The 27,533-nt window shown below is 42.7% G+C and overlaps 1 protein-coding gene across 2 annotated transcripts in view; it reads right to left on the bottom strand.

The window, feature by feature from the left end:
- Positions 1-1,313: 1,313 nt before the first annotated feature.
- The window catches only part of PRRG1 (proline rich and Gla domain 1), a 52,126-nt gene continuing 25,906 nt past the window's right edge, over positions 1,314-27,533 (bottom strand). For both annotated transcript variants that reach the window (XM_038760319.1, XM_038760320.1), the window contains exons 3-4: positions 19,251-19,411; positions 1,314-4,785 (exon numbers count right to left, since the gene is read on the bottom strand). In XM_038760319.1, the coding sequence (XP_038616247.1) occupies positions 4,261-4,785; positions 19,251-19,411 (686 nt within the window). In that variant the 3' untranslated portion in view covers positions 1,314-4,260. The remainder of the gene's footprint in view (positions 4,786-19,250; positions 19,412-27,533) is intronic.

Genomic DNA, 27,533 nt, shown 5'->3' with positions numbered 1-27,533 from the left:
GAGGCTAAACTGCTTCCCTAGAGTGAAAGAAGGCAGAGCCAGAAAGTAGTAGTTATAGTATTTATTTAGCGCTTACTGACCACAAGACAGCAAGGTTGGGCTTTTTGAGTCACTTAGTCACCCCACCTAGAGACAAGTTGTTGTTGCTAGGAAGGACAACTTAGCTCCAATACAGGGAAAAACAATCTGACAGCGTTCTGGGAAGAAGAGAGTGAGGAAAAATGATAAGAATTAGGGGATAGATGGACCGAGTTCCCCTCTGGTCCTTAGTTGAAGGACTAAGACCATAAGCTCTAGACGTACCTTTTATTGGCAAGGAGGTCATTGGTGACCTTAGAGGCGGCGGTTCCTGTAGAGGGAAAGGGACGGAAACCAAATCAAGGAGGGAATTGGAAGAAAGGAAGTGGAGTCAAGGAAAGGGCTTTTTTAGGATAGGGGACTCATAAGCATGTTTGAGAGCAGTGGGGAAGAAACCACTGGAAAGCAAATGGTTGAAGATGGTGGTCAGGGAGGCAAGATGGGAGGGGTCTTCAGGAAACACACTTATGACATCAGTTTTCAACATATAACGGCAATGATAATAGTAATGGTATTTGTTAAGTGCTTACTATGTGTCAGGCACTGTACTCAACTCTGGGGTAGATACGAGACCAGCAGGTTGGACACAGTAGCCGTCCCACACGGGGCTCACAGTCTCAATCCCCATTTCACAGATGAGGTAACCGAGGCCCAGAGAAGTGAAGTGATTTGCCCCAGGTCACACAGCAGACGAGTGGCAGAGCGGGATTGGAACCCACAACCTTCTGACTCCCAGGCCCGTGCTCTATCCACTTGGCCACGCTTCTGCATCCTTCTCTGTCAGTTGTCAAAGCTCTTTACCTGTTTTAAGCAGACAAGAAACCAGCTTCTCAGAATCTGCTCTCGATATGGCAAAAAGGCAAAATCCAGGCTCTAGAAAGTGAGTGATTTTGTTTCCACCCCATCCTGTTCTTACAACCCTCCCCTAAGAAAACACGGGGAAACTTTCTTTGCTGGGTCCTCTGAGGTTGCAACCCCAGATAAGTCCTGAATTTTTCATTCCATCCTTTCTACCTCCAGAAAATGGACATTCCAGAGATAAAGTCAGTGCCTTGCTTTGACTCGCTTGGTCCAAGTTTAAGATCTAGAATGAAACTTTATTGAGAGAAGACTGTAAGGTGGTTCTTCTTGGCTACCCTAATAGAACTGAACCAGTTCTGACGTGTGGTGGAAAATATTTCTTGAGCTCAAAGTTGGGTTTCAAAAATCACAAAAAAATACAACACACACAGTAGTTGTATTTTATAACTATCAGCAAAATGTTTAACTGATAATTTAATGTAAACCAAATCTTCAAACATATTTAACGTTGTAACACAATACAGGTAATTTTTGCAATGGACACAGCTACCCTCACAGGTATCAAGTTATTCATCACACCTTAATAAAGGGCTCTATCTCTGTTCACACTGGTTATCAGCAAATAAGTCATTTTATTGGTTTGCACAAGACATGAGTCATTATTACATTCAAAGCACGCATCTTGAAAATCTGCCCATTCTGTAGTCCCCAGAAGTTATGGTAAACGCATTCAGAGGTAAGGTTGTTAATCCTACTTTCATATTTACCGCAAAAGAATTCATTCATTTTAGATACAGTTGTTTTAAAAAAGGAAGTGAATCCTGCAAAAATAAATCTTTATAAAAACCATTAAGAGGCAAATGGACTATCAATTAGATTGCACAGGCAGAAACATTAAACATTAAACATATCACAAGTCAAAGACACGCCTTAATTTCAGTAAACTCCAATCTACAAAACTGTACTTCCATTTCCGAATAGGTCGTGTAACACCTTTCATGAAAAAGAAAATAGTTGCGTTCATTTTTTACATCAAACAGGGATTCTTTTATTTTCCCATTGCCAATTTCCACTTTTCTTCTCTGAGTTCTCTGACTAATCAGAATGAAAGGCTCTTTGACAACAGAATGGTCAGTGTAAACAAAGGGCAAACATTAATTTTGCCTACAAACAAGTTATTTGTGAAAGGGAGAAAGTAGATACCCACTCAGATGCTTAAGATGCATGAACAGATTTAACTGGACATGAATTTAGTGATCCAATATTGAATCTTTTGACTCTTAGACCTGCTTTGGTTCAAATAATGTCCTGCCAGTCATTAAGTTCAAATCAAAAAGGCGGGTTGCCCTTCCACCTAAAGAGTGGTCATTAGATTGGCATTTTGATTGCTACCCTTCCAAGAAGTCCAAATTGGAGGGAATAAACTGATTGGGCCAATCTTTCGTTCACTGATCACGCTAAGAAGGAAAATGCTTGATGACCACCCAAGTTACAGGTAACAAGGCTTAACCTTGTACTTGTAGACCATGTGATAAAGCAGTGTGGCCCTTCTAGAAAATGTTTTCCCAAACCCTGAAGCAGTTTGTTCCCCTTTTCAAACATTTTCTTTAAGAATCCCCTGCCATGTGGAGAAAAAACATCAGAATGGGTTCTTGTGAGTCCGGTTGGGTCCAGGAATTTATGGGACATTTCCTAGAGTGGAGCACATAAATAACAACTAGCTTTTCCTCAGAGCATGCAGTCTCTCTCTGCTAACTTTGTATTGAGATCTCCCAAATGCTTAGTACAGTGCTCTGCACACAGTAAGCACTCAATAAGTACAACTGACAGTGAATGAACCTACATTTCAGTTACTGGGACAATCTACCAATTTGGCAAGTTTTCATGAGAGGCAGACATATCTTCAGTCCTGGTAAATCATTCCTTGTGACACCAAGCCGGGGAGGTGGGATGGGAGGACAACTGGCATTCCTGGTATTCCTGAGAGCAGGGTGTAAAAAGCTTCCAGTCAGCGCATCGTGGAAACGCAATCCCATCCATCAGTAAAGAGCCCAGCTGCTGGGGGAGAAGTTGGCAATAGTTTTCCCTTTCTCGGCTATCATGGGGAGGAGTGGGGGGCGGGGGGATGGATGGGAACACACACCCCCCGCCCCGATACACCACGAGCCCTTATTTTATATTTATACCCAACAGCCCTTATTTTATATTTATACCCAACCCTATGTAAATAACAAAAACCCAGTAAAGCCCCAATCATGAGACACACTCAGAGCTAATAGTGGGATTTTAGCCTACTCCTGGCATTCAGGATTTTGCATACACTAGAAAAATTCTAGTGCTTTAATTCCTTAACATTTAGCTAAGCAGGTAACCTACAGCAATCTTGAGGGGAGAAAACATCCTTCCCCAAAACTGTTTTAAAAATAATTTTCTTCCAGAATTCCTGCCAGATTTTTTTTAAAGGGTAGGAGGGATAAAGAACGAGTGGCAAAGGGAAGAGAGGGGGAAAAGATGGAAAATATGAGTTGAGCAGTGAATCAGCAATGTTTGTGTGTGACTGGTTTCTCTCTAAATCCATTCAGCACATTAGACCTCTGCAAAAGCCAAAAAATGAACATAATTGAATTGTCATAAAAGAATATTCAACAACACTGGTTCTTAACCACAAAAATCTGAAATGTGATCAGTGACTGTTTTGCTTTCTATGTCAAAATGGTTAGCACTTTATCATGCATTGCTCTCTGTACAAAACCTTTCCAGATATCCACATGCATTTTTCCTTAAAAAAGTTAGGACAGAGTAGAAGAGTGTGATTAAGACAGCCACCTTGGGAAGTTAGGATGTTTAACCGATTTGGTTAGTCACTGCTTTTTATTTTGCCAACACTGTTAGGGGTACGTTCTAAACCTCCTAAACTCTAGGCTGGGTATACCATAGAAGATGATCACCTCTCAAGCCGGTCACAAGTTCTCTGTTAATCACTCATGGTATTTGAGTGCTTACTGTGTGCAGAGCACTCACTAAGTAGTTGGAAGAGTCCAGATGCCACAGAGTTGGAAGACACATTCCCTGCCCAGAGCGAGCTTCCAGTCTAGAGGATGAGCATCCAGCCTAGTACTCTGCTGGTACTTTTCTATCCGCACTTAAGCTTTCCGTGTTCCAGCCCCTTAGACTTCGACCGGCAAAACATACACCTAGGAGATGGTACTTAAAATGAAAATAAAAACCCAAGAAGATTACTAGGGCCCCCCACAAAGGGGAATTGGTGTGTCGACAAAGAGTCCAATAAAATATGGAAATGCATGAGTAAGCAACGATAAAGTGCGGCAAAATTCATTAGTGTTTGAAAAGTAACTAGAGACATGGAGGTTCTTCCCTCCTTCATTTGGCACTGTGGCCCAAGGGCACCATGGGAATGGAGTTGGCCGAGCTGGAGTTCATGATGTCCTCGTATTGGGGCGGTGGGTCTAAATGGTGTTCCGTTTCACTGCGCCTCAGGCCCACCTCCCCAGTGGCTTCCTCGTATGAGGGCGGTGGGTCGCAGTTGGAGAGGCGAGTGGAGATGGAATCTGAGCGCCCACCTATGTATCCCAGAAATCCCGGCGACAACCCGCTGCTGTCGAACAGGTCTTCCTGGGGCGAGTGAACAATGCCAAGGTGCTGAGGGAGGGGTCCTCGGCTATCGGACAGGGCTGCCTCCCCCATGGCTTCGAGGCCGTCCTGACGCCTGTACACCGTCTGTCTGCGGGTTTTCTTTCTTAAGAGGTACCTCCAGGTTACGAATATGACAATGAGGATGACGAAGAGACCGATGATTAATGGAAATGCCAGGTAAAATGGATACCAGTTACTTCCTCTGTTACTCTCTCCCTGATGTCCTTTTGTGTAGTCGTTCCAGAACTCCTTCTAAAAACAGTAAGACAGAATAAATCAGAAACTAAGAGGGTAACGAGGACAGATGAATGAGACCTACCTTTCATCTTCACCATGAAGACAAAACCGAGGTCTTCCAGATTTAATCTCACTGGGGAGGAATCAGAAATGTGTATCTACTCCAGTGCTTAGTATAGATATGGCTTGGCACGTACTAAGCGCTTAACAAATATATGATTATCCTTGTTGATCTCCTTGCATTTCACTTACTATTTGGGAAGGACCCATTAGGGAAATTTGTGCAGTACAAAGCTAAACTGGGAGAATAAAAGGGACCTTCATCACAAAGAGTAGTTTTAATACATTCGCTTCTACTTACCATAACCCCTACACAAATCTCTAATCTGAACTGCTTCCTTTAAAATGCCCATATAATTACCACAAGCCACTGATTAACAAGCAGTTCTATTGTCTTTTCACTTAGTTGAGATTATTTTCTCAAATGATAGACACACGTTTGTGCCCTATTAGCGAGAATTATGGGATCCTATCCTACAGACTTGCTCCCCAGCTGAGGAAAAAATGGCATTGGTGATGGTAAAGTGAGGAAATGGAAAGTGGAAGGATGAAAGCAGTTTAATAAGAGTTATTTGGGATCCTGGTGCACGACAGTAGGGCAAAACTGAATTAAGCCATCTGTACATGTTTGGCAAACTTGGAAAGTGCACATTGAAAAGGCACACAAGCCCCTTTCATAGGTTTCAAAAAGGAAAGGAACAAAAAGTAGCACAAGTATGTGTCTGAAGTAGAGCTTTCATTTTACAAATATTCATCCAAAATACCAACATCATGTGATAACACTGGCTGTTCTAATTAAGAAAAAGTCATTAATAGTTAATTTTTTAAAATAATGAAACTTCACTGTGCAAATTGAAGTTTGGGAACACTATATATTAATATACAAAATAGATAGGCACAATGTAGAAACAATTTAAGAAAACATAATAGGGGATTCTTATGAATTCTTTTTTTTAAAAAAAAGTAAAAAAAATGGTAAGCTTAGTATCCTTTTCCAGTCCTCTTTAGTAAACACTAGAAGCCATTAGGTTTATCTTTCATGCTAGTAATATACCTCAATATTTGCATGCAGGTTAGTTCACTGAACTAAATGCAATTTACAGTGACTTACGTCAGAAAAAGGCACAAGTTATGACACCACAAGTTGCTGAAAATTAAGTACCTTAATGAGTCGGACCTGGGAAAAATTGTAAAATGTGTTGGACACGTCCAAGCACTATCATTCAATATATTAAGGATCGCTTCGGCATATTTTACTTTAAATGATCCACAAGTGTGTACTTCTGCATTTTTTACTGATATGTGTAATTAGATAAGAGCTCCAGAAACATGGTATCTTTATCAATCAAACAATGGTATTTATTGAGTGCTTCCTATGTGCAGAATACTTTACAAAGTGTTTGGGAGAGTACAACATAACAGAGTTAACAGACATGTAATATTTTTTTGCACAGAACTGTCCTTTGAGAAAAGCCCCTTCCACTGATCCTGTATGCTCAATATTCTGCCCAGTTCATTTTTCTAAAAAAAAAACATAACGTTCAGTCCACATCTCCCCACTCCTCAAGAATCTCCACTGGTTGCCCGTCCACCTTTGCATCAAACAGAAACTCCTCACCATCGGCTTTAAAACACTCAGTCAGCTTACCCCCTCCTACCTTCAAGCGCTTAGCATGGTGCCCAGCACTTAATACACTGCCTGGCACAAAGTAAGCACTTAACAACTACCATTATTATTATTATTATTACCATACCTCACTGATTTCCTACTCCAATCCAGTCTGCCCACTTCACTCTACCGCCAACCTACTCTCGCTGAACCTTGATCCCATCTATCTCTCCTCCAGCCCCTTGGCCACTCCTTCCCTCTGGCCTGGAACTCCCAACCGCTTCATATAATAATAATAATAATAATGATGATGATGATGGTATTGTTAAGCGCTTACACTGTGCCAAGCACTATTGTGACCGCTGGAGTACATACAAGGTAACTGGGTTGTCTCGGAGCTCAAAGTCTTAATCCCCATTTTACAGATGTGGTAACTGAGGTGCAAAAACGTTAAGTGACTTGCTCAGGGTCACACAGCAGACAGGTTGTGGAACTGGGATTAGAACCCACATCCTCTGACTTCCAAGCTCCTGCTCTTGCCACTAGGCCATGCTTCTTCTCTTCATATATGTCAGACCACCACTCTCCCCACTTTCAAAGTATTTTTAAAATTATAACTCCTCCCAAGAGGCCTTCCCTGATTAAGCCTTCTATTAATAATAATAATAATAACAGTAATAATGGTATTTTTAAGCATAGAACAAATGCTTAACATTTATTATAACATGGTATTTGTTATATTGTTATATATTGTTATAACATGGTCTTTGTTACTAGGTTCCAGGCACTGTACTAAGTGCTGGAGTGGAATGAAGCAAATCGAGTTGGACACAGTTCTTGTCCCATGTAGGGCTCACAGTCTCAATCTCCATTTTACAGATAAGGTAACTGTGGTCCAGAGAAGTGAAGTGAATTGCCCAGTGTCACACAGGAGACAAGTGGCGGAGCTGGGATTAGAACCCAGGTCCTTCTAACTCCCAGGCCTGGGCTCTGTCCACTAAGCCACGCTGCTTCTATGAAGAACCTAATTTCTTCTTTTGGGCGACATCCTCCCCATGTAGAAAACTGTCCCGGAAGTGCATCAGATGGGGATTTGTTGGAGGAATTGTGTCTCCAAAAATCCATCACTTACTCCCAGAGCAGGCAATTTGATGTTTTGCACTGCAACAATTCATTAGTCACAGCCAACAACGCCCTCCTCCCCTACAACCAAAATCCACTTTATTTTTATGCAATTTCTCTTCTCAGAAGCCCAAAGATCTTTACAAGCATCCTTTTAATTTTCCCAAAAACGCCCCGAAGTCAGGGTGGGTTGGGGGGGTAAGATGAAAAATTGGTCATGGACATGGTCAGTAGCAAGAATACACAAATGGGCCTGAAAGCTTTTTTCTTTTGTTTCTTACAATGCTTCGACTCATTTGTGGGAGAGGGATATAAATTCTGAATGTGGGCTTTCCATCTACAAAGGCTTCACTTGAGACTGAACTATGGCAATTCAAAATACCTTTGAACCAGTGCGACCCTGTGACACTATATTTTTGAAAGGCTCTCGCTTTTTGCACAAGGCCAGTGCAGTGAACCTCGGCTCTTACATTCATTCATTCATTCATTCAGTTGTATTTATTGAGCGCTTACAATGTGCAGAGCACCGTACTGATTGGAAACTACAATGCGGCAACAGATAGAGACAGTCCCTACCCAACAATGGGCGCACAGTCTAGAACTTACAGAGAACAGAACAGGGCCGTGTTTTCAATCCAGGCCTGTAAAACCATTCTACGCTTCCACAATTAAAGTGCAGTGTTGCCTAGTGGGAAGAACCAGGAGACTGGGAGTTGAGAGACCTGGGTTCTAGCCAGGCATGTCATATAACTTCCCAGTGCCTCAGTTTCCTCATCGGTAAAATGGGGATAAAATACCCACTTTTTTTTTAATGGCATTAGTTAGGTGCTTACTATGTACCAAGCACTGTCCTAAGCTCTGGGGGGATACAAGGTGATCAGGTTGTCCCACGTGGGGCTCACAGTATTAATCCTCGTTTTACAGATGAGGGAACTGAGGCACAGAGAAGTTAAGTGACTGGCCCAAGGTCACACAGCTGACAAGTGGCGGAGCCAGGATTAGAACCCATGACCTCTGACTCCCAAGCCCGGGCTCTTTCCACTGAGACACGCTGCCCTCCTTCAGAGTGATGGGTCCAGTGTTACCCATTCATTCCTCATTCATTAATTCATACTGAGTGCTTACTGTATGCAGAGCACTGTACTAGTACTTGGGAGAATACAATATAAAAAAAAGCAGACACATTCTCTGCCCATAATGAGCTTACAGTCTAGAGGAGAAAGACATTAAGATAAATTACAGATATGTAACCCAGAGTTCAGCACAGCGCTTGCTTGGCACATAGGAACAAATACCATGATATTATTCATAATGATCATCATTATATGAGAAAGGGCCCTGAAGCTTGCGTCAGAACACTATATATCCACTGCGGAGTTTCCAGCTCAGCAAGCTGTAAACATCACTGAAAGTCCTTCATATTCTAGTTCATAGTTAGAGCTATGTGACAAAAACAAAAACTTTTTAACAATCCTGTCAGTTTTACTTTCACAACATCTCTAGAATCAACACTTTCCTTTTCCTCCAAACTGCTGAATGTGTCTGTTTATTGTTGTATTGCACTCTCCCAAGCACTTAGTACAATGCTCTGCCTAGAGTAAGAGCTCAATAAATACAACTGACTGACTCCAAACTGCTACCATGCCGATCCAAGCCCTCGCCATCTCCTAGCTTAATTCTGGACCGTAAGTTCGTTGTGGGCAGGGAACTTGTCTACCAACTCTGTTGTACTGAATTCTCCAAAGCTCTTAGTATGGTGCTATACATCCAGTAAGAGCTCAAAAAATACCACTGATTATCTACTGCATCAGTCTCCTCACCAACCTACCTGCATCCCATCTCTCTCTTCAGTAAGTACCTACTTCGATTGCCTGGACCATTCTGATGAAAAACCATTCTCCCCACTTCTCAAAAATCTCCAATGGCTGTCCATCCACCTCTTCTTTAAACAGAAACTTCTCACCATCAGCTTTAAGGTGCTCAGTCAGCTCTCTCCCTCTTACCTAACCTCTCTGATTTGTACTACAACCCAACCCTGCACACTACACTTCTCTAATACCAACTGATTCTGTAACAATCTCATCTATCCCACCATTGACCACTTGCCGTCAAGCCTGGAGCTCACTACCCCCATACCTGACAGTCCACAACTCATCCCACCTTCAAAACCCTCTAAAAATCACATCTCCTCCAAGAGGCCTTCCCAGATTAAGCCCTTAATTCCCCCTGTCCACCCTTCCTTCCGTGCTGAGTATGAACTTGACTGCGTATTCCTTAAGCATCTGGATTCTCATCCCAGCCCCACATTCAAATATTCTTATACTCGACTATTTCCCCCTTCCTTATTTCACTGTACTGTCCGTCTCCCCCTGGCAGACTGTAAGCTTGTTAGGGGCAGGGATTGTGTGTCTACCAATTCTGTTGTATTGGACTTTCCCAAGCACTTAGAACAGTGCTCTGCACTCAGTAAGTGGTTTATAAATTGCATTGCTAGATTGATAATCATTATGATAGAGTGCTCATTATGCGCAAATGCCTGTACTAAAGTGCTACAATCACCGTGCTCCCTCCTACCTTACCTCACTGCTCTCCTGTTACTACTTCTAAAGTGCTTAGTACAGTGCTTTGCACACAGCAAGTGCTCAATAAATATGATTAATAATAATAACCCAGCCTGCCCATTTCACTTTTCTAATGCCAACCTTCTCACCGTAGATCTTGCCTATCTCGCCACCAACCTCTTGCCCACATCCTGCCACTGGCCTGAAACATCCTCCCTTTTCATATCCAATGGACGATCACTCTCCCCACCTTCAAAGCCTTATTAAAGCACATCTCCTCCAAGAGGTCTTCCCTGATTAAGCCCCCATGTCCTCTTCTGTCACTCCCTCTGCATCGCCCTTGCACTTGGATTTGCTCCCTTTATTCACCCCTCCCTCAGCCCCAAAGCACTTATGCTCACAACCATAATTTGCATATTTCTATTAATGTCTGCCTCCCCCTCTATACTGCAAGCTCGTCGTAGGCAGGGAACATGTTTACCGACTCTGTAATACTGTACTTGCCCAAGAACTTAATACAGTGCTCTGCACACAGGAAGTGCTCAATAAATCAGACTGATTGGGTAGATAAAAGAAAATCATGAGAGACCTCATTGTTGCCCCACACAAGGCTCACAATCTAAGAACTAGGTAATGCCTGTTTATCCCTAGGATAGTCTAGCAGAAGTGTCTCTGTGTTGCTGCCTGGACTCTCTGGGCAAACACACAAGGAACTCTACAGGTGAGGCTTTGTTGAGTCACTATGAACTGATAGCCAACCAGCCTGGAAGCAGAATGTCCTAGTGGAGAAAGCCCGGGCCTGAGAGTCAGAGGACCTGGGTTCTAATCCCAGCTCCACCACTTGCCTGTTGGGTGACCTTGGGGAAGTTACCTCACTTCTCTGTGCCTCAGTTTCGTCAACTGTAAAATGGGGATTCAGTACCCATTCTCCCTCCTACTTAGAATCTGAGCCCCATGTAGGAAAGGGTCTATGTCTGACCTGTTTAAGTTGTATCTATCCCAGGGCTTCCAGCAGTGCTTGACACATAGTAAGCGCTGAACAAATACCACTAAAAATAAATTAAAAAAAAAAGCAGAGTCATGTGCCAACCCGGGAACCTAGAGCTTAATATTGTCAGTGAGGTCTATTACATGCCCAGACAGGATATATGGAAAACCAAGTCAACGAGGCCACAATCTTTTTTGAGGCCATTAAAAACAACTGTGACCAGGTGTTTATAACCTTCATACCCAACTGAAACCTGGACCCAGCATAGAAGGCCAAGAATTAATTACTCCTTCTTTCCAAGTATTGTATATGATCTTGAATATTATTTTTACAATTAAAGCTGACAGTTTAGAATCCGCATACTATGAAGCTGGTAAGGCAGCAGAGATAAACAAAATTCACAGCTGTTCCATTGCAGAGAGACAATATTTAAACCAAAACAATGAAACCTCACAAATCCAAAGAGGGGAAAGTGAGATTTACAGAATCAGTGAAGAATGAATCGCTTAAGTACTCTTTATAATGCAGCCTCATGGCAGTAATATTTACTTGTGTCTGTGTGGGCTAAACTTGCCCTCGTCTTCCTAATCTCTAGTTGCCTCTTGAAAATGTTCTATGTATATTCTTGGTGGGCTTGTGAGCTCACTGTGGGCAGGGAATGGTCTGTTAATTGTTGCATTGCACTCTCCCGAGCACTTAGTATGTCTACATGTTTTGTTTTGTTGTCTGTCTCCCCCTTCTAGACTGTGAGCCCACTGTTGGGTAGGGACCGTCTCTATATGTCGCCAACTTGTACTTCCCAAGCACTTAGTACTGTGCTCTGCACACAGTAAGTGCTCAACAAATACGATTGAATGAATGAATGAGAACAGGTATTGAATCCCCATTTTGCAGATAAGGGAACTAAGGCAAAGAAAAGTGAAGTGACTCCCCCAAGGTTACACAGCAGGTATGCAGCAGAATCGGGATTAGAACCCAGGTCCATACTCTTACCACTAGACCACTCCGTTTCCCAAAATGAAGCAAGCAAGCACATTCCTTGGGAGGTTACAATGTCTTTAATTAGGATAAATAAGGTCAGAGCTCAAGCAATTGTTATATCTTTATTGGATAAAAAAGTGGCGACAGCCTCATTTTTCAAGAACCATGACTATTTTCTGTTTTAGAAAACCAATCAAATAGAGCACATCTAAAAGCAAAATATACCCTGGCTTTTAAGCAGTTAAGTACGGTATGTCCATAATGTACCCACTTTCATGGTTTCCTCCTAGACACTGAGTACTCTAGAGTCAGACATGTCACGGCAGTGCTTCCAGAGTGTGAAAAGATCTACAACAATTATGCTAGTGTGACAAACATCTAAATTCATAATTAAGCTTTTAGAGCAATTTAATGACATTTTACAGAAGTCTTGAACACTTCATAAAATATGTAACAGAAAGAAGCATCACTCAAAGAGCTCAGTAGTTTAAGACCAAATTAAAATTAACCCAAAAAACACGAATGTCTACTAAATGAATTTCAAGATGGGAGAAAGCTGACAACTGTTTCTCAGGGAAAAGACTATCCCTGCTAGAATTTTCCCTGAGGCAGGATAATCGCTAGGAAAATGAAATGCTTTGTAGAATACAAAAAAACGATTAGGAAGAATTTCCCAACTCCAGATCTCTTTTGCTTTTTATTCTTTACCTTAATCTGAGGCCAAGGCCAAAGCATTTCTGGGACCTGAGTAACTCCATTTCTCTCAGAAAAAGGAATTGAGCACAGTAATTACCCTGATCCCAATCACTAGGGGAAAACAGTATCACAAAACTGGCCAACAGAAGATAAAATGATTCTCCCAGTGGCCTTCTGGATTCCGAAAAGAGGCCGGCGGCTATATCACTCCCTTCTGAATCGCCCTGACTCGCTCCCTTTGTTCTCCCCACCTCCCAGCCCTACTGCACTTATGTACCTATCTGTCATTTATCTGTATTACTATCTGTCTCCCCACCACCTCTAGACTATTAGCTCGTTGTGGGCAGCGAATGTGTCTGTTTATTGTTGCATTGTACTTTCCCAAGCGCTTAGTACAGTGCTGTGCACACAGTAAGTGCTCAATAAATCTGATTGAATGAATGAATAAAATTGAGAACTTCCTGCATAATAACGGTGCTACTTGTTAAGCGCATACTATGTGCCAAGCACTGTTCTAAGCACTAGAGGTGGACTAGACAAGGAAGGATTCGAAGGATTCATCTCTACGCTGATGACACCCAGATCTACATCTCTGCCCCTGCTCTCTCCCCCTCCCTCCAGGCTCGCATCTCCTCCTGCCTTCAGGACATCTCCATCTGGATGTCCGCCCGCCACCTAAAGCTCAACATGTCGAAGACTGAGCTCCTTGTCTTCCCTCCCAAACCTTGTCCTCTCCCTGACTTTCCCATCTCTGTTGACGGCACTACCATCCTTCCCGTCTCACAAGCCCGCAACCTTGGTGTCATCCTCGACTCCGCTCTCTCATTCACCCCTCACATCCAAGCCGTCACCAAAACCTGCCGGTCTCAGCTCCACAACATTGCCAAGATCCGCCCTTTCCTCTCCATCCAAACTGCTACCCTGCTAATTCAAGCTCTCATCCTATCCCGTCTGGACTACTGCACTAGCCTTCTCTCTGATCTCCCATCCTCGTGTCTCTCTCCACTTCAATCCATACTTCATGCTGCTGCCTGGATTATCTTTGTCCAGAAACGCTCTGGACATATTACTCCCCTCCTCAAAAACCTCCAATGGCTACCGATCAATCTGCGCATCAGGCAGAAACTCCTCACCCTGGGCTTCAAGGCTCTCCATCACCTCGCCCTCACCTCCCTTCTCTCCTTCTACTGCCCAGCCCGCACCCTCCGCTCCTCCACCACTAATCTCCTCACTGTACCTCGCTCTCGCCTGTCCCGCCATCGACCCCCGGCCCACGTCATCCCCCGGGCCTGGAATGCCCTCCCTCTGCCCATCCGCCAAGCTAGCTCTCTTCCTCCCTTCAAGGCCCTGCTGAGAGCTCACCTCCTCCAGGAGGCCTTCCCAGACTGAGCCCCTTCTTTCCTCTCCCCCTCGTCCCCCTCTCCATCCCCCCGTCTTGCCTCCTTCCCTTCCCCACAGCACCTGTATATATGTATATATGGTTGTACATATTTATTACTCTATTTATTTATTTATTTATTTATTTTACTTGTACATTTCTATCCTACTTATTTTATTTTGTTGGTATGTTTGGTTCTGTTCTCTGTCTCCCCCTTTTAGACTGTGAGCCCACTGTTGGGTAGGGACTGTCTCTATGTGATGCCAATTTGTACTTCCCAAGCGCTTAGTACAGTGCTCTGCACATAGTAAGCGCTCAATAAATACGATTGATTGATTGATTGATTGATTGAAAGAAGAAAAAGGCATAACCTCTGCCCTTAAGTATTTTACAATCTAAGATGGATAAAGAGAAGGTAGGCTGGGACACACTCTGCTGACACTCACTTAGTGGAATTCTCCTCAACAATTAGCTACCAATGTCTCCTATGCCAAAAATCTAGATGGTCAGCTCAAATGGTTCCACTCACTCCCTCAGACATGTTAGGTATGCCAACTAATAAATAACTGGGGTATTTGTTAAGCACTTACTCTGTGCCAAGCACTCTATTAAGCGCTGGGGTGGATACAATGCAATTAGTTTGGGACACAATCCCTGTCCCATAAAGGGATCACAGAAAGCAGCAGGGATGACAGGTATTTCATCCCCATTTTTCAGATGAGGAAACCAAGGCCCAGAGAAGTTAAATGACGTGTCTAAGGTCACATAGCAGGCAAGAGGAGGAGCAGGGATTAGAACCCAGGTCTCCAGCATCCAGGCCTGTGCTCTTTCCACTAGGCCACACTGAATCTGTCTCAGGATGCTGGGCGGGGAATGTATCTGTTACACTCTTCTCTCCCAAGCGCTTAGAACAGTTCTCTGCACACAGTAAGCACCTAATAAATACGACTGACCGCTGGAAGTATCAGTGACTAATGGTTTTCTGAGGTGAGCAACCTACAGTATACTCCATCCTCAGGCAGTGGCCTCACTTCCTGTGGTTTGAGAGCGTGTGAGAAGGACACGGGGCAAGCGGAGAGGCTGCTGCAACCTCTGACCTCTCTGATTCATCTAAACCTCAGGAAGTTGGGCTTTCCCGGCCAGCTCCAGGGATTAATTTGTCTCGGTGACTGCTGGAGTCATAATTTGCACAATGGGAGTCTGGGGACCTGGAAGATTTAACCCATCAGAAATATGGCCATAGCAGGACCTTGGTGGGAAATGTGTCTGTTCATTGTTAGATTGTACTCTCCCAAGCACTTGGTACAGTGCTCTGCATACAGTAAGCGCTCAGTAAATACAATTGACTGACTGGTCAAGACAGGAGGGGAGGCGGGGGAAAGGGGCCATTTGTGAGTGAGGCTTGATAGGGAGGGTAGGAAAAAGAGAAACCAGAAACTAGAGACCTCCTAGAGCTTCCTAAGGTAAGCTGCCAGGAAAGAGAGAGTACTGTATTTTTTTCTTGAGGCTCCAGAAGGCTAAAAACTCCCATTTCTTCTGCACTGACAGGAATTAAGCTCTTCATGGTGCACTTTTTTTAAATATGTGAAAAGTTGGCCGTGGCCATGGCTCAATCTCTGCTAATGCTTTCCAGACTGGTTTTATTCATATTAATGTCTGTCTCCCTTCCTCTGGACTGTAAGTATGTGTGGGCAAGGAACGTGTCTGTTATATTGTACTCTACCAAATACTTAGTACAATGCTCTGCACAGAGTAAGCGCTAGGTAAATACTATTGACTGGCTGATTGACTATCAGCTTATTACGGGCAGGGAATGTATCTGCTAATTCTGTTGTATTGTACTTTCCCAATCACTTAATTTAGTGTTCTGCGTAGCATAAGCACTCCTTAAATATGATTGATTGATTTATTGGTTATGTGCAGCCTCCAACCTCTCATTGTTTCCCTGGACCAACTTCCTGTTCCATCAAACAGCTCTTTGCGTTTAATGGGGAGAGGAAGCAGGACATGTACTATGAAGCAGTGTGGTTCAGTGGATAGAGCACAGGTTTACGAGGCAGAAAGCCCTGGGTTCTAATCCCAGCTCTCCCTCTTGTCTGCTAAGTGACCTTGGGCAAGTCACTTCACTTCTCTGTGCCTCAGTGACCTCATCTATAAAATGGGGACTGAGATTGTGAGCCCCACTTGAAACAGGGACTGTGTCCAACCCGATTTGCTTGTATCCATCCCAGAGCTTACTACAGTGACTGGCACATAGTAAGTGCTTAATGAATACCACATGTATTATTATTATTACTATTATTATGTGGGACAGGGACCAAATCCAACCTGATTAGCTTGTATCTACCCCAACGCTTATTACAGTGCCTGGAACATAGTAAGCATTTAAATACCATTGGAAATATGTGTATTTACACTGGACACTCCCTCTACTGCCACAAAGATAGAAAAAAAATCAATGACTGCTGCTGTGATCAGCTCTTTTTGATACTGATTGATTACTGCAATAAGTGAGTAGTACTTTTGGCAAATGATTTATTTTGGAACATTAGCATTAATGGCTTTCACATACACAGTTGTGAAGTACAGTTTTACTTTCCTTTAAATCATCCAAGCAGAAAAATAGTTCTCGTTTACTGGATTCTGTGGGCTCAAAAACTGTAGAATGAAATAACCCGTATTTGGTATGTGACAACTCTATAAAACAGATGGTTGCATTATTCACTGATTCGAAGCAGGTCTAAAATGGGTTAAATTAGTAGAGAGAAATTAGATTATTTCTCAAAGTCATGGTTCAGAGGACTAATAATAATAATTGTGGTACTTATTAAGTGTCTATGTGCCAGACACTGTACTAAGTGCTGGGATGGATACAAGCAAATCCTTCCTAGTTCTGCCACTGAGAAGCAGTATGGCCTAATGGAAAGAGTAAGGGCCTGGGAGTCAGAGGACTTGGGTTCTAATCCCAGCTCCACCACTTTGCTGCTGCTGTGAACTTGGGCAAGGCATGTCACATCTCTGGGCCTCAGTTCCCTCATCTGTAAAATGGGGATAAGACTGTGAGTCCCATGAGGGACAGGGACTTTGTCCAACTTGATTTGCTTATATCTACCCCAGAGCTTAATATAGTGCCAGTTACATAATAAGCACTTAACATATACCACAATTATCAGTTATTAATATTCTAAATCAGCTATGTTTCAGCAATCAATCATGGTAGTGAGTGAGGGGTTGCAATGAGCAAGAATCCCCAAAGTCTAAAAAACTCAGAAACAAAATGATCTGGGGAATAATTTCCATACATTTCTCAGTAATGAAAGGACAAAAATGCTGTTATATTCCTGCAGACATTTCCAAATATCCTTGTCTAGACAGCTAATCTGTGACTGCACAATTTTACTCTGGAGCTCCCAAACACCCAATGCTTTTTTAAAAAGCCATTCCACATGAAGGCATTACAATAGAGGTACTGACATTCAATTTTGTCTCACCTTCACCCTCTCACTTTACCAAGCAACATTTTTTACGTACCACAAGGTAAACTGTCCTTTCGGCTCCATTATGGACAAATAGAAAGCTTATTTGGGGGACACTCAGGACGTCACCAAAAAAAGAACCAAAATGATCACTTATTCTCAAAAGGACATAAAAAGAAGTTAAGCCACAGTTCAGAATTCATACGCAGTGTGCCCTTTTTTTCCCCAGAAAGGGATGAGAAACAAAAGCAATAGAATCTTTTGGTCTAGAATGCCTTACTGAAGCTTAGGTTGGTAGTTTACTCATTACTGCTTAAAATTTTTGGCTGCCTCTTTGCCAAATGCATTTCAAAGCCTTTGATAATCAGGCAACACCTCAAAGGAAACTCCCCAGAGCGAGCTAACTCCCTTTTCCACTAAGTGCACAAATCTTTAAAAAGAACCATGAAAAGCTAAACTTCACTCCACTATAGAGTTTTGGTGAACCCACCAGATGCAGCCTTATTATTGCACCACAGAATTTCCTAAGCCATCCTTATACCTCCACAACTCTTATTATTAATAATAATAATAATAATAATAATAATAATAATGCAGAGAAAGCACATTAGCCTGTGCCAAGCACTAAGTACTGGGGTGGATACAAGGTAATCAGGTTGTCCCACGTGGTGTTTGCAGTCTTGATCCCCATTTTACAGATGAGCTAACTGAGGTACAAAGAAGTTAAGTGACTTACCCAAAGTCACACAGCTGATAAGTGGTGGAGCCGGGATTAGAACCCACGACCTCTGACTCCCAAGCCTGTGCTCTTTCCACTAAGCCCCGCTGCTTCTCTTATTAAAAGCTTCCGTACATGCTGCTCTGTTCACGTGGAAGGGGCTGAAGAGACTATGTTTTCTGACTGGCACAAATAGCTATTCTTTCAAATTCCTTTTTCCAAAACTCAGTCTTCCAAGTTTCTGGCCTTTTGAAGCTTCAGAGGTGATGGTGGAACAGAAAAATCTCCCAAAGAGACTGAGCCACAGTCCAGCCTCAGCGACTTGAAAAGCAGTACAGTCAATTCAATTTGATCATATTTATTGAGCACCTACTGTGAGCAAAGCACTGTACTGAGTGCTTGGGAGAGTATACTACAACAAGAAACAGACACATTCCATACCGACAATGAGCTCAGAGTCTAAAGGGGGAAGCAGAGATTAATATACATAAATCAAGTAAAGCAAGAGTACTTGTATAGCTGCCTATTGGTGAGTAGGTTGGTTTCCTTCCACAGCTCTTCCTGCCTCCGCACTGTAGCTTTGTCCCAGGAAGGGACAAAGACTTCTTTCTCCCCACCCCGCCCCCAACTTTCTTTAGCTGTTGTTCTGAGGTAAGGAAGAGGAGCAAAAGATAAACTAAAGTGAGTCAAACAAGCAAGTTCACAGCAGATTCACCCCACTTAAACAGAGTGTTGAGTGATGGCTTCTGCATCCCTCTTTTCCCTCAAGTTTCAAAATGGAGGAAGTCCTTTAAAGAAGGATGTCATGATTTATCACAGCAGAACATAGAATTTGAGGAACCACAGAAGCGCCCCTGGGGGATCCCGAATTTGCTTTCCTACAACACTTACTGTCTTTGCATCGTTTTCAAAAGCTTCCCTGGCCTCTTCGTAGTTACAGACTTCTTCTCTGCATTCACGTTCAATGTTCCCCTGCCTTATTTCTTCTAAAAAAGTGTTAGCTCTCGGATATCGCTTCAGTACATTGTTGGCTCTCTTTTCGCTGAGGAAAACTAAAAATATAAAGGAAGAGAGATGGACGTTAAAAACAAATTACATGGATTTGATACATTTTTTGTAATGTTCAAGATATAAACTGGTGTTTGCTTTTAAAGTCCTCTATTATTATTAATAATAATAATCACAGTATTTGTTAAGTTCTTACTATGTTCCAGGCACTGTACTAAGCACTGGGGATATAAGCAAATCAGGTTGGACACAGTTCCTGTCCCACATGGGGCCCACAGTTTCAATCCCCATTTTCCAGATGAGGTAACTGAGACACAGAGAAGTGAAGTGACTCACCCTAGACCACACAGCTGACAAGTGGCAGAGGTTGGATTAGAACCCATGACCTTCTGACTCCCAGGCCCATGCTCTATCCCCTATGCCACACTGGTATTTACTGAGACGTTAGTGAGCGCAAAGCAGTCAAGTACTCAGGATCACAGAAGCAATACATTCTCTCCCTCCTAACAGCTCTTCATAAGAGCTAAAGAAAGTGCTATGGCACTCACTATTACTAGCGTTTATTTAGCACCTACAATACCTGTACTACGGTACTAGAATATCAATCAATGGCACTTATTAAGCACTTACTGTGTGCATAACACTGTACTAAGTGCTTGGGAGAGTACATGTTCCCTGCCCACAATGAGAGAGGGAATATACAACGAATTAAAGGCAGTCCTTGCTGTCAAGGAGTTTACAATCTAAGATGGGGAGGAAGGGCTGGGAGAGATAAATGCAGAGAAAATGAGCAATTTTACATTTGAAAAGGGGCTATTTGGCAGGAATGTGATGATTTGTAGTTTCCCCTAAGTCCCCAAAATTCTTGCAGGAAACCAACTGCAGGCCTGGAGATGTGAGGAAAAAAAAAAATTTCTAAACCATGAAAGCTTGAGGAAAGACCCTCTCTGTCTGTGATGGTATTTTGTGTCTCGCCTCAATTACGAGTCTACTGGGCAGGGGCTGCACCACAACTAATTCTACGTTCGGTCCAGCTGGAAGTTTCAATACAGTAGTCAAAATAACTCTAGTCGTTATTATGTGCAGTTACCCAAGCCCAGGAAATCATCTATCATAGTCAGAAATCTTTAAAGCCCCTCTAAAACTACACCAAATCCTCTTCCTCAAGTTAATTTCTCACCTCCCCACTATTGCCTCTTCAGCACTTTTAGTTTAAGCACATTGCTAGAACTGCACAGATGAATCTCAGTATGAGAGAAACAGCACTTAAGAATGCATATATGCATAATTTGTATTTTAAATTGCTCCCATTGTAATCTCTTCCTGCTCTTTTTTGGCCAGTGAGCCCCCACTTTCCATTGTGCCCCCTTTTCCAAAAAGTTAATCATATTTATTGAGCGCTTACTATGTGCACAGCACTATATTAAACGCTTGGGAGAGTACAATATAACAAGAGTAGGAAGATACATTCCCTGACCATAAGGAGATTACAGTCTAGATGGGGAGAGAGAGGTTAATATAAATAAACGGATATGTACTCATTCCATCAAATTTACCGAGCACTTGTGTGCAGAACACTGTACTAAGCATTTGGGAGAGTACAATACAATGATAGACACATTCACTGTCCACAGTGTGCTTACAGAATAGAGCCTCATAAAATGTTTTGGGCTGAGGGAATAAAGGGAGCAAATCCTTCTGAAGAATATTAAACTGTTTCTGAGCTATGTATTTTATACCTACCCAGCACTTAGCACAGTATAGCTAATTGGAGGGCTTGTCTGCATCTACTTTTGTATCCCAAACTCTTCTTCACAAAGAAAACAAGGACTGCCTTCCCTCACCATCCTTATCTCACAGAGATGTCATGAGGATATGTTACAAAAAGTAAACGTGATTTTAAATTTGGGGGAAGGAAACTACTAAATGCCGGCTGATAACCATGAAGCATACAATTAATAACATAGATCAGTGGCTATACACTCAACGGTCTGGAATCTTAAAGTCGACAGAACATTATCGAATGATTATCTTTCACATTTCCTCTTTCAGCTGCCGATTTACCCATGTAGAGTACCGTGTTAGCACTGGCCAGCTGTGTTCTGATTGTTTTGCTTCTGATGTCTCGCTATGCTGTGACAGTGTTTTCCTTGTGAAATGCTGCTGTTGATCTTGGACTGGAACTTGCCTTAAACGGGTGGAGAAATAATAAAGCCAGCTAGGCCACCTGATCCCTCCAGAACAAAGAGGGAAAAAAGCCATTTCCTCATCCTGTTATTTAACCACCATGGTCGGGTTAAACATATTTCTAACAAATATATTCACTGGCTGGCGATAATGTGGGGAGAAAGAAGGTATTTTTCTAGCCTCGAGATCTGCATTAGGGTCAAAGAAGGGGAAAGGAGAAAGGAAAACATTGAGAAAATTGAATCACGAATTAGGTCTCAAAGAGTATAGCCCAGTCCAGGCACTTTACTGTTCTAACTGCGCTGGGCTTTCTGGAATGATGCAACATGAATCCTTTGTTTTCTACTTGAATGAGGTTTTTTTGTTTGTTTACTGCAAATTCCAGGTTATTCTTTCCAATTTTCACTTTAATTTTAAAGGAATCCAATCCAGTAAGTTTGCTGAAATCCTCACTTTACAGGGCCACCTATTGCTGCATGAATATTTCAGAGACCCAAGAAGAGTGGGCTTCTGGATCTCATTTCTGACCGCTGGGAGTCAGAATTCCCTCCCCTTCACACCCCACTCCCACTCACTTTTAGAAAAGGATATTTTTAGCCTGTCACCTTGCCCAGAAAAAATTGATACGGTAGAGTAAAAATTGAAAAAAATGACCCTAACCATGTGTCAACCTTAAAAAATGTGTGCGTGTACAAAAGATTAGCATTGTGAAGAAGAGGAGAAAAGTTGGTGGGGAGGGCCATGTGATTATTATCTTCAATTATGGTTACAAGAGGGCTGTGAAGCTTAGGGTCCATTATGCAAGACTTTTAAAATATCCCAACTCTTAGCAGAAGAGAAACAGCCAAGCCAAATGATATGTTAACAGCAAAAGGGTTTCTTGGAATAAGAGTGAGTAAAATGCTATTAAGTCATAGCCTAAAGGAAAGAGTATATATCTGAAAGTCAATACTCTTGAAAAATAAAATCCACAAGGCAACAGGTCTTTGGCTACTCCTCTGAGTTATTGAAAGCCAAACCCCTGAATTTTCAACAGCCACTGAATTTTCAACAGAAGACTGTCTACACTAGGAGGAATTTTTAGCCGAGTGGATTGATTTACTACCAGGCATCACAAGTGAGCTAATCCCACTTCAAAAAATTGGGGGGATAGCATTTAGTTCTGATACTGATGAAAATCTTTGGTTATGGTTTCTCAGTTGCACTCTTGTTCAATAATCCCAAATTTTCTCTAGGCGTGTTGCTCTTCCACAGTGCTCTGCCAGGACTAAAAATGACTCAAAATCATCTGCATGCCTTCTCCTTTTGGTGCCTCAATGATAATAATAATAATAATAATGATAATAATGACATTTGTTAAGCACTTACTATGTGCAAGGCACTGTACTAAGTGCTGGGGTGAATACAAGCAAATCGGGTTGGATACAGTCCCTGTCCCACAAGGGGCTCACAGTCTTAATCCCCATTTTCCAGATGACATAACAGGCCCAGAGAAATGAAGTGACTTGCCCAAGGTCACACAGCAGACAAGCAGCAGAGCTGGGATTAGAACCCTGGACCTTCTGACTCCCAGGCCCATGCTTTATTCATTAAGCCATGCTCCTAAAACCACAGGCAATTGGCACTCTAAGGTTCGTGGGTGACAACTCAAAGAGTTTTGATGATGCTCATGGCTTTGTTGAATTAGAAATGTATCTAATGGATCTGAAGCATATCCTCACTCCAGCTTTCAGGTCCTCAAACATGGAAATAGAGAATCTAACAGACGGCCTTAATTTACACTCTTGGTGAGGAGGACCAGAAGTCTTTGACCTGATCAAACATGCTGTTGAGGAGTAGCTTTTCTCTGTTAGCCTCTAAGGCAGCCAAATTTGCCCAGTGGTTGACAGAGTTCTGGTCTGTTGGTAATGTCAGAAACTTTTGTATAAACAGTAGAGGTACCCTGGTACTGTGCTTGATGCTTTTCTGATATTTGTTGACCTCTCAGAACCCACTTTGTCACCCTCTCACTTCATTCATTCATTCAATTGCATTTACTGAGCGCTTACTGGGGACAGTGCACTGTAATAAGCACGTGGAGAGTACAATACAACAATAAACAGACACATTCCCTGCCCACAATGAGCTTACAGTCTAGAGGGAGCTTATCCAATGGATGATCACTCTCCCTACCTTCAAAGCCTTATCTAACGCTTAGAACAGTGCTTTGCACATAGTAAGCACTTAACAAATGCCATATTATTATTATCAAAGTAACATCTCCTCCAAGAGGCCTTCCCTGACTAAGCCCTCATTTCCTCTTCTCCCATTCTCTTCTGTGTTGCCTTTGTTCTTGCGTTTGCATGCTTTATTCACCCCCTCCTTAGACCCAATGCACTCATGTACACATCCATAATTTTTTAAATTTATATTAATGTCTGTGTTCCCCTCTAGACCGTGAACTCGTCGTGGGCAGGGAATGTGTCTCTTTATCATTGTATTGTACTCTCCCAAGAGCTTAGTACAGTGCTCTGCACACAGTAAGTGCTCCATAAATACAACTGATTGATTGAAAGCAAAACTAAAGATGGCTGCCAGGCATAGGGTAGGGTGAGGAGGTGAAGGGACACAGCCAGCAGGGATTCCAAGCATGTTCAGTGGCCCATTTACCTCGCTTGCTCTCTGAAGCTGGCCCTGCTCCTATTTTAAGTCATCAAATATCAGCATCAATAACTGAGTAAATTTTGAAGATGTCAACTCTCATGACAAACACTCATCCCTGAAAATGTGCACCATTAACCTCCTACCCTATGCCACTAACAATGCAGTTATTTTGAAGTCAAGTCAAAATAATTGGCAGAAAATGAAACAGAGAGGCAAAGGACAACAAAATTTACCTCTCTCGCATCGCTTCACAAGCAAACCAGCAATCACAAATCCAAACTTCCTATCCCCAGAATCTTTTAGCAAAGAAAACCTGACAACACCTTCAGGTGGTTTGAGAAACCATTCTAGGGGCATAGTTCACTACTTTATCGAGTTCCAGAAGGGTGGAATAAAAATCAATGATATTTATTGAGCATCTACTTTATATGGAGCACTGTACTAACGGCTTGGGAGAGTACAACAGAATTAGCAAACTTGGTCCCTGCCTTACCATCTAGAGTTGGAGTCAGCCAAATAAATGGCAGAGCATGGCTAACATTCATCCGTGGATAATTTTTTAAGAACCCAATATATTACCTTTAAGAGTGGTATACCCCTACATGCACCTTTCTTTGTTAATTAGAAAACACTGTTAACTTCATTTCTTGCAATTAAGACCTTTCCATAGTTAGCTTCTTAAGGTGATATTTTACTCTACAGAAGTTTTAAAATGTAGATCAAAAATACACAAGTGCTTCTAAATTAGAAATGACAATAGAATATTGAAGGAAATTGAAAATAGGGAAAGCTACTTTTTCCTAATGTTAATGAATGTTTTTAAGGGGGAGCATTGTGAGACAAGTTACTTTGCAAATAGAGTTCAAAGAGAATGTGAAAATAATAGTAAAGTGCATGAAGTACCACATTTTAAAAATAAAGCCCACTGTCACAAATCTCAGGGATTGGAAATCCAGAAAAAGGGCAGAGGAATCTATGCCAACACTGTGAGTATCAGTTTATAATCTCCTAGAAGGCAGGAATTTGCTCAACACAAAGCCAAGAATAAATAGGCTCTCAGATGAAATCTGATGGTACGGCTAGTAGAAATTAGGCCACTAGAAGCAGTGTGGGCTAGTGGATAGAGCACAGGACTGGGCCTGGGTTCTAATCCCAGCTATGCCACTTGTCTGCTTTGTGACCCTGGGCATGTCACTTCCCTGTACCTCAGTTACCTCATCTGTAAAATGGGGATTAAGACTGTGAGTCCCATGTGGGACATGGATTGTGTCCAAACCAATTAGCTTGCATATATCCCGGCACTTAGTACAGTGCCTGGCACACAATAAGTGCTTAACAAATACCATAAATTAAAAAACCCCAAAAACCCATTATTTAAATGCCATCCATTTGGTCCCTGGTGTCATGCACTAGGTTCTGTTGACCTCTCCCAAGTGCTTAGTACAGTGTTTTGCATATGGCAGGCACTCAATAAACACCCCTACCTCACCTCAATTCTCTCTTACTACAACCCAGCCCACACACTTCGCTCTTCTAATGCTAACCTTCTCACTGTACCTCCATTTCATCTACCTGGTCCCCAACCTCTCGCCCACATCCTACCTCTGGCCTGGAACGCCCTCCCTCCTTATATCAGACAGACAATGGACTCTCCCCCGGCTTCAAAGCCTTAAGGAAGGCACATTTCCTCCAATAAGCCTTCCCCGACTAAGCCCTCCTTTCCTATCCTCCCTCTCCCCTCCGCATAGCCTTGACTTTCTCCCTTCATTCATTCCTCGCTCTCAGCCCCACAGCAAAGTCTCTTTCTGCTATAATAATAGCAGACAACTTCACCAATGGAATGGATCACTGTGTCCTTCAACCTTAACAAAACAAAAAAAATGCACTCTGTCATCAACCAAAAAGATCAAGGCCATTTTTCAGAGAACACATTTTGTCTGATTAGTAACAAACGTAGCTCAGTGGTGACACAAGCATTTATTCATGTCCTCAGGGACTCGAGGAAATAAGTGTCTGTTGTTATTTCCAGTCAGGGAAGGTTGAGGGGAGGAGAGGAAGAGCAGACAATTCAGGACCTCCAAAGAGGCACTGTAATAATATTTTGCCCTGCAAACACCACAAGTATTAGTGGGGAGTTGCCTCTAATTCAATCAATTCATTCATTCAATCATATTTATTGGGTGCTTACTGTGTGCAGAGCACTGTACTAAGCTTTTGGTAGAGTACGCTACAAATATAAACAGACACATTCCCTGCCCACAACAAGCTAACAGTCTTAGGGGTGAGATAGACATCAATATAAATAAATAAATTACAGATAAGTACATAAGTGCTATAGGGATGGGAGAAGGGAAGGACCAAGGGGGCAAGTCAGGGCGATGCAGAAGAGGAAAGGGGGGCTTAGTCTGAGAAGGCCTCTTGGAGGAGATGTGCCTGCAATAAGGCTTTGAAGAGGGGGAGAGTCATTGTTTATCTAATTTGAGGAGGGAAGGCGTTCCAGGCCAGAGGCAGGATGTGGGTTAGGGGACAGCGAGAAGATAGGCGTGATGGAAGCACAGTGAAAAGGTTAGCATTAGAAGAGCAAAGTATATGGGCTGATTTGTAGGAGAGTAGTGAGGTAAGGTAAGAGGGGGCAAGGTGGTGGAGGGCTTTAAAACCAAAGGTGAGGAGTTTTTGTTTGATGCAGAGGTGGGTGGATAATCATCCCGAACACCAACGGGGGGGGGGGGGGTTGGGGGAGGGCATGGAAGGGTCCTAAGGAAAGGGTCTCAGGGGAGAAGTGTCACTTCCACAGCCTAGCTGGACATTCCAATCTCTCTTCTTTGGGGGGGGGGGGGGGGGGGGGGGGGAGAGAAGGGGGAGGCATCTTGGGGTCACTGTATTGCTGTATATGGCTTCCCTTCATGTGTTTTCTTGTAGACCATTTGCAGATCAGGAAAGTTAAGTAATCATAATAATAATTATAGTATTTCTTAAGTGCTTACTCTGTACCAGGCACTATACTAAGCACTGGGGTGGATACTAGCAAATTGGATCAGACACAGTCCCTGTTCCACATGGTGCTCACAGTCTTAATCCCCATTTTCCAGATGAGGTCACTGAGGCACAGAGAGGCGAAGTGACTCATCCACGGTCTCACAGTAGAAGAATGGCAGAGCTGGGTTTAGAATCCATGTCCTTCTGACTCCCAGACCCATACTTTATCCACTCGGCCATGTTGCTTCCCTCTAGAAAATGGAATATTTTCCCAACTGTGGGCCTGATTACCTTTACTTTTGAATAATGTTGAATATGTGTGGGGCCGGGTGTTTATTATATTCCCAGCTGTTGGCCTGA

Source organism: Tachyglossus aculeatus, chromosome 18, assembly GCF_015852505.1.
Source record: "Tachyglossus aculeatus isolate mTacAcu1 chromosome 18, mTacAcu1.pri, whole genome shotgun sequence".
In the NCBI taxonomy this organism is placed as follows: domain Eukaryota; kingdom Metazoa; phylum Chordata; class Mammalia; order Monotremata; family Tachyglossidae; genus Tachyglossus; species Tachyglossus aculeatus.
The sequence above is the reverse complement of the archived record's forward strand: the minus strand, read 5'-3'. Positions and strand labels throughout refer to the sequence as shown.